This window comes from Nematostella vectensis, chromosome 2 (genome assembly GCF_932526225.1).
Source record: "Nematostella vectensis chromosome 2, jaNemVect1.1, whole genome shotgun sequence".
NCBI lineage: Eukaryota > Metazoa > Cnidaria > Anthozoa > Actiniaria > Edwardsiidae > Nematostella > Nematostella vectensis.
Genome location: NC_064035.1, coordinates 19,561,736 through 19,573,925, shown reverse-complemented (window position 1 = coordinate 19,573,925; position 12,190 = coordinate 19,561,736). Strand labels below are relative to the sequence as shown.

Sequence of the window (12,190 nt, the reverse complement as noted above, 5' to 3'; positions counted from 1 at the left end):
CGTTTTCCTGTAATGTCTACTCTCCATTCTCTCGGCTTGAATTTTTTTTTTTGAACCTCTGGCATCCAGGGTCACAAGAAAATAAAGGTGCTTTCATCGAGTTGGCGGCGGAGAGCTCTATCTATCCGAGGTGGTCTTGCAAGGGCTGTAGGGGCAGTAATTGTTAGGCAACGCGCTTGTTGCTAGGAAACCCTTGCGTAATCGAGCTACTCCCGTGGCGCGCGAACTGTCCCCGACGCCCTAGCCAAAAATTATTTCATTTTTGTGCACCCCCTGCTGTCCGGTTAGCAAGTCTCCAACAAATTTGAAAGACCATTCGGGAGGGGCAACAAGCTCGTATTTTTCGCTTTGAGCATTTTACTTTCTAGCGCGAATTTATGCGAAATCGCGAAAATGTCGATGGTATCATTTCTATTACTCTCATTTCGCGGAAAGTAGAGCGGACGGAAATTGTTGAGCGCATGATAAGAAAAAAAACGTTTTCGGGAACACATTTTCCTGTTTTTTTTTTGTGTGTGTGTGGGGGGGGGGGGGGGGGGGGCTGCTAACACAGGCGGTCCGTGAAATCTAAACTTGCATCTGTCAAGCTAATGACACGGGAGAAAGGAAGTTTGCAGCTAATGACACAGGAGAAAGGAAGTTCCAAGGGTCTTTGGTGAGGGGGGGGGCGTAAGGGGGGTGCAAAACTGCACAGAAAAACGCACAATCTAGAGAAACCAAGGAACCGCGAAATAAAATACGAAAACCGAAAAACCGCGCCAGACAGAAGACCAGTCATGCCGCCATCTTATGCTCCCGCTCAATGGAGAGTCACACAAAGCATCCATTTCCATCGGCTAATTCAAACAAGTAACCAAGACATTTCCAATCAAATATAGTGAATAAAATATCAGAGTTCATTCTTAGATTATAATTTAGGAGTTTCCTTGCGAATAAACCACTGTTTTTTCGATGATAAACAATAACATAGGAGTGGGTGATCGCCATTCTTTAAGGCAAAACCGCATCACCGCAAACCCTTACGCCCCCCGCCATATCCCCACCCTCCCTGTCAAACAGGGACAAACTCGTGTTTAATTTGTATTTATTGTTAATTCCATAATTCCATGATAAATTGGCATTTTCGCACACACATCACACTTCTGTAACACTGATCACTCGACCCGTATAAATTCGATCTCATTGTTTATATTCATAAGGTGCATAGTCCGAAGGTTTACTTATTGCGAATTATTTATTTAGAGATAACAATTAACAATAATACGCTGGCTATGTTCGCGTTAATTTCCATTTAAAAAATATAAATTTAACTTTGATGTTATACAAAATTTAACTATCTACAACTTTCTAAAGCTTCTAAACCAGGGCACCCAAAACAGCGCGCTCGACACTATCGGTCGAGGTTCTAAAGACACTTAAAAACACCTCCAAAGCCCTTAAACTCTTCTGGGTGTCCTCTCGAACAAAGATATTTTTAAATATTAAAATATGTGCGGTTTTGGTCGAAGCACTGAAGACCCTTAACACGTCTGAGTTCTCAGTCTCCAGGGTATAGGACGTTCTCGCTCCATGAACTTCCCATGGTATCATCTGTTCTTTTATTATTGATAATAAGTTTATCACCTCCAGTCCACCTCGTGCAGACAGTCCAAGGCTTTGTCATACGCCAGCCTCTTTCCTTGCGTGGTGATATAAGTCTTGGATTCCGTTTCCAGGATTCCAAGCTCTTTCACCAACACTGCGACTGGGCCTTTACTGCCTTTCGGCTCACAGCCTTTGGAGAATGTCACAGTATCTGGAGTGACAAATTGTCCTTTCACAACCTTAGGTATCTGCAGTGAGGCCCCCTTGGCGAGCTTTACTCCTCGGGGCCCGACGCTGACAATTGTGCCTTTGATAGCACGACGCAAATGAATCTCGAACGCCCTTCCTTCGCTGTCGTCCCAGTAGCACTTTCGAAACACCGGCTTGGTTGGAAGAACTTTATCCAGCACTGCTGCCCACTTCTCCCCGAACTGCTCCATACAAGATACATCTTCTAGAAGTCGGGACCTCTCCGCGTCAGACTGGGCTCTTATTACTTCAGGGTCACGTGATTCTGGGACAAAGACAGGAGGTTGCTCACGGTCGGGATCTGGCGCGAGACGGTGAATCAAAACACTTATATCGGCACAGGACACGTCAATGGACGTGGGGGAATTGAAATTCCCGGTCAGACCGGCCTTCAGGGTACGCAGACACTCAAGAAGCCTTGTCCAATTAGCGCATGCGACGGTGGATCGCCAAACCGGAAGTTGCGCGATGAAGGCGTAGGAGAATGCGGAATAATGAATGTTCTGCTCCAGCGCAAGGAGGAGATTTTTGCCATTGCACTCCATCCCCAGGACCGGGTCAGCCTCCCGGGAAGGCCGTGAGGGCGCGTCAAGATGAGATTCCAGGAAGAGGACGCTGTCATAAGGTGCGCCCTGATATGCATCACTCCCCTGTGAAACATCAAATATCTTTTAGTAATGCAGTAACACAACATATCACGGTTTGCTAAAAGGGGCAGGCGAAACCACCCGAGGGCAGCATTATATAAACAACAATTTAGACAAGAACATGTTTTTAAGCTAATTCCAAAAAGGAAGCTTCTTGTACTCGCGGGTATTTTTGTATGGGATTCTGACATTCACTACATTTGAGCTGTATGCTCTCAATTGTCTTACCTCATATAAAGGCACTGTCTCAAGCCCTAGTCCCAAATCACTTGCCACGCCCTCTGATGAGTGACTCTTATGCTCATACTGGGGCTCTGAAGAGGGGATATCGCTTGGAGAGTAAGCAGGAGGTGGCCCTAGCTCTGAATAGGAAGGAGGCTCGACGGGACCATAGGGCCCCATGATGTGTGGGAATAGATCCTGGTAGTTAGGAGGTGGGGGAAGCTCGGCCTCGTCAGGGATCCCCTCAGTAAGAGGACCGTGATTCTCGACTGGAAGAGGAGGAGGCTGGAAGTCGTATGCGTCTTGATCTGGAGGAGGTAGAATCTCCTCAGGAAACTCAAACATTGCATGACGGTCCGCCAGTTGCTCGTCGTTCTTTTGTGCCTCGTATACATTCTTTACCAATCGCTTCCACTGTTTCGTCCGTTTCGACCACGAGTTAACCATTTGGTTTTCCTGTGAGAGTCTTGCTTCAAGGCTCTGTAGTTGCGCTCTGAATTCCTTGCGTTGCTGTTCCACTGGAGTAAAAACCCTCCGAACCACACGCAATACCGATACGACTATAGCTACTACTAGCACAAGTAGGGTGCCTCCGAGGAATATGCCCAGGGGTATATAAGATTCGTGATCGTTTATCATGAATGCGATAATAGCGGATACGGCTGCAATCGCAGAACAGACAAATGTGACGGAACGCCATAACACGAGCACAAATGAGTTAGACAAGCTAAACCCCACTGCCCTGTTGAAGGCCAACGTGAATAGCAGCGCGCACACGTTGAGAAAAATCAGCAGGCCAAACACGAGATAAGGGCGGGTGACTGCAAGAATTGTCACGCCTACCATCACTGCCTTAGCAAAGTTAATGAACACGTTGTAGATTGGAGAAAACTTGAGGTCTTGACTCGGGTGGTCAGAGTCGCCGTAACGAGAGCCGAAAATAATTGACGTAGTCGCGTACCAAACTAGAGCCAGAAGTCCGAACACTGCGGTACCCCTGTGGTCACCTGCCCAGCATTCAATGCGAGGGTCGTCGATCAAGATTGCACTTGCGCAGTGCGGTGTGGAAGCATTGACCGGTGCGTTATGGAGCAATAAGGAGGTGTTTATTGTGTGGTTCGAGTTGTTCCTGGGGCATGCGACGTTGTAGCTACATGCAACGAATGACAGAAAACTCTCAATTACTGTCACAAACAACGTATTACTCAAAAGCGACACCAGAAGAGACCAAGAGACTTGCTTGGCGAACGTGCCTTCGTCGAAAGACCCGACAACTTGCTCTAATATAACAGGCAATCCGCAGACAAAGAACCAGCAGACGAACAAAACAGTCGCCAACCAGAACTTGACCTCTAATGTGGCGAAGTCGAGCAATAAATACCTCGATGCTTCTCTGAGTATACCTGAGCCATACATAGGCGTATCCGCGACAATGAACACCAGTGACAGCAACTGGAGAAACTCCACGATCTCAAATATAATGACATGGGCGTTGGACCAGTTAAACCGCACGTAGTCGTACCCTTTGGGTCGAACCGAGAAACTCTCCTCGCGATTTCGGAATGTAAGAACTGCGGCGAGTACGAGGAAGAGCATTAAAAAGGCGAAGAACACCCCGATTGCGATGGGTACAGCCGATCCTTGTCCACTTGTAACCATCATCTGCGCTAAGTTATATGACAAAAGGAATGGGAATCCTAGGAATGCAACATATGAGACGATGGTCCACCATATGGCACAGCATCCCTTACCGAACAGGAACTTCATTACCGTCAGGAACAGATGGGCAGGCATGAGGATTCCAAATAGAATTGCAGTGAAGGTGAATCTCACTGTTTCCCAGCTGAACAGCATCAAGAAAAACTCAACCAAGTCCTGGCCTAGTTGTGGTGGGTATCGCCTTACTGTCTTTCTTACTGCTTTCCAGCTTCTCTTCATAACAACGTCATTGCCGATTTCCACTAAGAGAAAGGGAGCCCTGTACAATGAAAAGATGACCAGGATGATAATTAACACAGTGAGAAAGTCCTTTAGATATTCGCGGAGGGAATCAAACACTATCTTTCTACGATCATACCATCGACGGTACAGGTCAACAATGAGTGCAGGACCACGGTAGATTAGAATGAGGTTGAGGATAATAAGGATTGTGTTCAGGAATCTTCCACTTGGAAGACATTTGACCAACACACGCTGGGTTTCTCTGCGCGTGCGTGTGCGAAGCCCACATTCCTCGACCCAGAGCGGTACTTTGGGAACCTGGAACTCTTCAACAGCCCGAATTGCAGAGCCGATTTGAGACTCAAGTCGTAACATTTCATTTTTGAACTTTGCGAGATTCTGATTATGAGCAGCTATGTTTGGACGTCGAAGGTAGTTTAGTTCACACTCATACAGCCTTGACATCTTGTAAGCCCTCTTGCCTTCGTAGAATTGTACCACATGGATCAAGTGACCATACTCTTCATCTAGCTCGTGCTTCTTGACCTTGTCACGGACCCACTGTAGATCCTTAAGGAACTCCGCATTCACAAGTGATAATCTTGTTCTGACATCTCGCACAAGTTTCTTTTCCTTGAGGCAAGACGAGAAGACCTCCTCCACTTCTCTGTACATTTGGTGGCGTTTGTTCAGTATGTCGGGAACCCATTGCATGTAAAACCGCAGCTCTCGGCAACGACGATGATCCTCGTCTTCCAGTAGATGAACCCAAGACTGAATCGGCCTCAATATCATCAACACGATAAACAGAAGGAGGAACACCAAGTCGACTACCAATTTGCCAAGTTGCGTGAAAACAATCATCGAAAATTCCATATAGAAGTTACCAGCCTGAATAAGTTTCGAGAGCAGTTTTGGGAGGCGGACAACAGTAGCGAGGATAATAAACGACGCTGCTATAGCAGGAATGTCAATAAACAGGAACATGAAGTGTTTAAATGCAGCAAAGCGAATTTTCCATGTGAATCGGGCTTTTTTAGATTTCATTGCTTTTCGAGCTTGACGAGCATTGGGCCCTTCTCCCGTCTCAACATTCCCGGTGCTGTCCTCCAACTTTACATGAGACCTTTGCTTGAAGTACTTCCGTAAATCGCGAAGAAGTGGGTATGCCCGCCAAAGTGTCAATAAGCAGACTATGGTTAGAACAAGACAGATTATGTTTAGCAGCAACAAGCCAACATCTCTTGCTAATAGAGCAAACTGTCTCAAGCAATTCTTCCGTAACTTCCACTCATTTTTCTTGCAGTGCCTAACAAAACTTGGCACGCGCCACAAAGTCACAAAGACAATGAAGGCACAAATAATGCAAGGTATGTCCACTATGATAAGTCCCGCCTGGTAAGCAACAATGGTCTTGTAGGTCCATTCATCGATATCCCCCTCATCATCTTCGGCGTGACACAATGCATGCAGCATCAAAGGACCCCTCCAAGTCACCATAGTTATGAGAAACAGCACGATGAAGAAGACGTCGGCGAAGAGAAACGCAAATTGGCGAAATGCTTCAAGTCTGATTATGTCCCACTTCTTGTCGCCAGAATCATAGTTCTTCACTCTAACAATTGCTAATGGTGCACGCCACGTAACCATGACGACAAGCCAAATAAGGAGACAAGGAATGTCAAGAAGTAAATTCAGAAACTGGATTATACTGACTTTTCTCCAAGCCATACTTTCCCAATCCTTACTTTCTTTTATTTCCCTTACGAAGGTTTTGTGCCTCCACGAGAAAAAGCAAATAAGACCAAGAGGCAAACAGAAAATATCGCACATCAAACGAAAGAAATACGAAATGACTATGCCTCGCAACTTAAACCCTCCAAAGTAAAGGTTACCCTTTTTTGTACAGTAGTCACATTTGACGTCCTCTTCATTCAGCTTGATGAAGAATGGTATGAGAATGACACCGAACGTTATCGCTATTGAAATCAGGCCCATAATAATGACAGGAATATCAATGAGAAATATGAAAAATTGTAAAAATCCTATGGATCGCCATTCCCACATTGAATCCATTTCGGCAAATTGTCGGACCATACAAGGCAGTCGGATGACCGTTAAACAAGCCAACGTGTTAAATATCAACCCAAACAGGTCGAGAATGCGTAATCCTAAAAACTCTGTGAACTTCCACATGCTCCAGCAGGTCTTCTGCACAACCCACACCATGCAGTCAATGATCTCAGACATCTTGAGTACGTGTTCACTGACAGTTGCCAATCTGAGAAAAGACGAATAGATATCGTTCAAAAAAATATCATAGAGGCTTTTTATGTGGGAACAACTTTAGATCAGCCTTACATTATCATAGTTATGCAAGATAGTTCAAGTCTCATGCAGCACCGTAAGCCCCTTAAGGGCCGGGGGGGGGAGGTGTCGTGTCCCCCAGTTCTTTTCTCTAGAAATTATAAAAGGAATAACCAGTAGGAGCGTGGCTGTGCCCCCTCGAGTTTTCTTTCACCCTTGTATCGTGCCTCCAGTTTGATGTCCGCTACGGCCCTGTCATGATCAGACGATATGACATTATCAATTTACAGAGGTACAACAAGAAGGAGAAAACCATTTCTTTCCACTAGACAATAAGTTTTCAATTTGGCATTTCCCTCTACGCTACCGAAGGAATTGGTTTCCATGGAATCATACGAATTATGCATAACTTCAAGACAACTTATCCCTTAGACTGATGCCTATCTTGATCTTATTGTGTTAATTTTGCATTTATGAATTTTTTTGGGTTGTGGAACTTCTCACGGCCGGTACAAGATGGTTGAGGTGTCAATGGTTTAACCAACAATTTCATTTTACAAGATACTGTAAATGCTTGCTTTAGCACCAAGCTAAGCCCTCATTTAAGTGCCCCACTTTGAATTTAGCACCCCTTTCAAGTGTCTCACAATCAAGTGTCCCTTTAAATATAAGCACCCTCCTAAGCACAAGACATTGCAGGGCAAACTTACTCTTGCTCATAATTAAAATAATGTTGTAGCAAGTAAGATATTTTGTGGGTTATTTCATGTAGAGTTCTGAAAGTTATGAAGTGATTAGCCAATCAGAGCGCAGTTGTATTTCCAGTCCCTTCACCTCCATGTTTGAATTCAAGACCATGATATGACAACTATTTGTATAGAGCTGAAGTACTTGGAATAAAACCAAGAATTGAATGAGCTCCCCTCACCCCAAACTGAAATTTACTGTTTCTTGATTACAAGAGATTCAAAAAATTGGATAAAATAGTATACAAAAACAACCTCATCTCCTTCACCAGTCACTCTAGCCAGTCAACAGATTTGAGTGAAAGCATGGAATTAAAAAAAAAACCTTGCCCAAAAATACACACAATTAAAGTAAAAAATAAAAGAATGCATCTTGCCTCATTGAGGTTTTCATGTCCTAGTTATAAGAGCAAATTAGAATAGGACAAAAGTTTTACTAGTGAGTGTTGAATTAGAAATGGTTTAGTACCAAAGGACAAGCAATTGCAAAAAGATCCAAATACACCTGAGCCAAGGTTTAGGACGGAGGAGCTTGAAATATGTAGCCGTTTTGGACAGAGAGGGTAAAAAACCCTACCCTATTGGGTCAATTTTCAATAAAAATAAATGAATAAATGTTGTAGAAAATTTTATAATGGGAGTTACATTGTTTAAGTTAAATTATTCATTCATTCATTTATATATTTATTTTTTTGCTTATATATATTCATCATTTATGTACTATTTAAAACACAATCTTCGAGTGTTTGGAATGGCTTAAAATTCTCATCAATATTCAATAGGCATGTTGATCAATCGCGATGGAAAAGAAAAACAATAGCTTTTGATTTGTCATTAAAAAGACTACCGGAATTTGGTAAAAAACCATGTAGAACAATAAACAAAACTAACGTCATTAGATCGCGGGCAAACAGCACGCAGTTTTACATAAACTGACTTGCTAGTCAAGCACTAGTCAAGGACAAAAACGTCAAATAATTGGAAACTGAAATCTTTAAAAAACAAGGCCGACAGCACAAAATATCCACCGAGAAGCCTCTATACACTAGCAACTGGACTTTATTCAATCTAATTACGAAACACAGTCCAACTCGCTTAGCAAAATGACCCAAGATTAGTACTGTACATATAAAGTTCTCGGTGTTTATACTGTTTCATTCAGGTTTTAAATCATTCTGACTTTCTTTATTCTCAGTTTGAACATAATCATGTGAGTCGAAAATGGTCAAAGACAGTGTGACAATGGCTTAGAAAAAAGAAGAAATAGGCGATTGTCTGAGCAAAATGAAGCTGCCATCTGGCAAATGGACTCTTGGACTACCAAACAGCTAAGTCACTTTTGAACACTGTTTGATTATGGAGTCTGTTTATGAAAGTGTATCTAAATCATACAATAAAGTAGATTGTAAACTATGCTATTTACTAGGAATAAAGTACTTTACTGTTTGTGATCTAACGTATGTCATTGTTTATTTGCAAAATCTGCTGGATGCAATATTATATAAAGCTTTATTACGTCATGAGGGTTTTATATAATCCTTCATGATGTAATGATAGCTTTATATATTGTTTCATGTTCGTTAGCCTGTCATTGTTTTGTACCCCAATGTTTCCCTGGAGACGATTTCAATTCCCTTCCGGTGCTTTAGATTTGTTGGGTGTATTGCTAGGTATAAAGCCTATTCACGTGTCTGAAGAATGACATCCAATTGGCCAACATGCCTATTGAATATTGATGAGTGTTTTAATCATTTATATGTATCACCATATATTATTATATTTTATTATTCGCCGGGTCAGCCACGACTGACCAGTGATTGCCAGATTCACTCACTAGTTGCAATTAATATATTCAAAGTAAAAATAAATTGTTTATTTTGGGCTGAAGGGTGCACTCCCTTTTATTTTTCTAGAGCTTAACACAGATTGCATTACTTACATTATTTTCAGCCAAATACGCTTCATGCCAATCAGGTGTTGATGTCATACAATACAAGGTGTTAAAAAGGTGCTACAATTTAAGGCTATACTCACTCTTTAAAAAATAGATAAATGGGATATTCAAATAGAGATTGCTTTAAGGTATTGAGAAAATAAAGTAGTAGAAGTTCTTAATGCGAGCAAAGGTTTAGTAAAAAATAATAAAAACTTGTTGACTGATCAAAGACTGTTAGTGATGTTTGAGAGTTACCCAGTAATGAGTCAAAACATTTGAATTATTGAATAGTATTTGCAGTTTAAACATTGATACTTTATGAAATACTGGCTATAGGGCTATGGTGGCTTCACATTCAGGGGAAAGGTAATGGGCTTTAGAGTGCCTTCACCCATCTCAACATCTTAAAATCAAAACCCCACAAGAATGATTATCAGTAATTCAGCCTCACAAACTAATGATACATTTCCCTTACTAGTATACTGAGTTGGTGTTAAGTAATTATCTATTTGTTTTACGTGTGTTTTGGCTATGACTTGTCCATTTGAGTTTAAGTAAGATAATTTGTTATACTAACTTCTATTTCTGCTTTAAGTCCAGTTGGAGTTGGATTTTGTACTTGTACCTAAAGTTTTTATCTCAAAGTTTGTCAACTACCAACTTTCCAAGCTGACCGAGACAATTCAAGAACCAAAGCAGAGATTAAATTAATACTAACAATATCATCATCATCATCATCGTTTACTAGATTTCTACTGAGTTCATATTATTAAGCTCATATAAGTTTTAGTCGTGGTCCTTTTACCTTGTATACACACCCCAACCTGCAAAGCGGAACTAAAATCGCAAAGTGCTGATTCAAAGAGTACGATCTAAAGTACGATTAACTCAATTCTTGCATAGCCTCATTTAGAGGCTAGAAAATTCAATAATTTAAGTAGTCTATATGTAAATTACCTGTGAACTCTTGCCTTGGATAACGGAGTTTTGATTAACAGTTCGATATGTTTTGCTGTTTGTTGCTTGCAACGACTTAGGGTGGAGCGGGACTGGGACTAGCTTGGCGCTGAACGAGGGCGGTAGGAACAGTGATTGTTAATGTATGTAAATTCTGATAATAAACCGCGAATGTCCCTAGCTAAACGACTTAGTTATTTTTTTTTCTCAGTCGGGCTCGTTTCGGCTAGCGCGTCGGGGACAGTTCACGCGCCACGGGGTAGTAGCTCGGATTACGCAACGTAACTTGACTGGGTTTTCTGATCAAACGTGGAGAGCGCGGTGCACAAACAAGGCACATTTTAGCTAAAGTAGAGGGACATTCTTGGTTTATTATCAGCGAATTTACACTAACACTCAGTGCTCCTACCGCATGTAGGAGCCTGTAGGTTGTATAGCGCTGACCTCTAAAGGCTGTCAAGCGTTTTTAAATTCGAAGTACACCCATTAGCAAAATCACGCACATGCACATATTAAGAAAATTTAGCCAAAAATTGTCGTTTTTCCCGGACGCGGTCACTTCCATATAAGGGAACTAATATATTCCTTATTTGGAAAACCTGCACGATTCTTGCGATTTTTAGGGCTGCCGTACCGCAGGTGCTTCGCAAACTTTATGAATTGTATTTAGAAGAGAAAAACAGTGACTTTGATCAGCTTAAGTCACTGGAGAAAGCCTCCCTAAAACGACAATGGTTTCTTCATATGTTCGAAATTGACGAGGTGCACCAGATAATAATACTCGCGGGTCCGGTGCTCTTTTTTTCTTTTCTGCAGTAGAGATCAGAACATGACATCCCATTCAGAACGCGCTGCTTCGTTTGTTTGTTTTTCTTCCAGATATGCGCGCGGTCTCTTTCTCCATTCCCTTTCGCTTGCTACACAGGCTAGCGCGTATAGGCCGAGCGACACGGCATGGCCTCGTCCTATTGTCGGTATTTGTTCGTCGTGCGTTCGATTTTTTTTTTCGGGTGTGCGAGAGCCACTGTAACCCACGGTAACGGTCCCCAGAACTGCGCTGCGCAGCAAACAGCGCGCGGTTTCCATTCGATGGAACGAGTAACAAGCAAACATTTTTCGGCACCCGACAATTATTCAATAAAAAGTGCAAATTTATTTTCTTCAAACATGGTCACACACATCCTTAGCCAAACTGAAGACATAATTGGTTCACATGACAACTATTTCTGACGTATTGAATTAATCATACGTATTGAATTAATCATAAGCAACTTGCGACTCAATTGCAACAACGATTACAAAATCGCATCCTTTCTAAATCCAAAGAATTTTAAAAATGTCAAGAAGAGAAGAGCTGAAGACACAGATGCTGTCTGCCTTGGGGCGCCATCCAATTTTCTCGTTTCTTCTCGTGAGTGTATTCGGCGCCACGGTTGCGGTCCCGTCCACCGCCGTGGTTCTGACCACTGCAGCCGGACTTTTTGCCTTTCTTTTCATCGTGTTGAGTATAGAGAGCACGACTATCGCCCTGGCGTTAATTCCTTTCCTTATTTGTGTGTTTATCAGTTTCTTGCTTACATGTGGCATCTTCATATCTCTGT

At 42.4% G+C, this 12,190-nt stretch overlaps 1 protein-coding gene across 2 annotated transcripts; it reads right to left on the bottom strand.

Annotated features, from left to right (window-relative positions):
* Positions 1 to 1,067: 1,067 nt before the first annotated feature.
* LOC5504324 lies at positions 1,068 to 10,797 on the bottom strand. Of its 2 annotated transcripts, XM_048724303.1 has the most exons (4): positions 10,590 to 10,797; positions 7,005 to 7,202; positions 2,709 to 6,924; positions 1,068 to 2,483 (listed from the first exon to the last, which is right to left on the bottom strand). In XM_048724303.1, exons 2-4 carry the CDS (start codon positions 7,037 to 7,039, stop codon positions 1,620 to 1,622), a joined length of 5,115 nt encoding a protein of 1,704 aa, XP_048580260.1. In that variant the 5' UTR covers positions 7,040 to 7,202; positions 10,590 to 10,797; the 3' UTR covers positions 1,068 to 1,619. The 2 variants fall into 2 exon arrangements, with proteins under 2 accessions (XP_048580260.1, XP_001625228.2); XM_001625178.3 differs by lacking the exon at positions 7,005 to 7,202 and having other exon boundaries at positions 10,590 to 10,796.
* Between the last annotated feature and the right edge of the window lie 1,393 nt (positions 10,798 to 12,190).

Bases quoted from the DNA above. Each gene is read 5' to 3' on its own strand.
- LOC5504324 (XM_048724303.1), bottom strand. From the start codon at position 7,039: ATGAGACTTGAACTATCTTGCATAACTATGATAAT. The intron at 6,925-7,004 runs GTAAGGCTGATC...GTCTTTTCTCAG, and splicing joins TCTTGCATAACTATGATAAT to ATTGGCAACTGTCAGTGAAC. The intron at 2,484-2,708 runs GTAAGACAATTG...GATGTTTCACAG, and splicing joins AGACAGTGCCTTTATATGAG to GGGAGTGATGCATATCAGGG.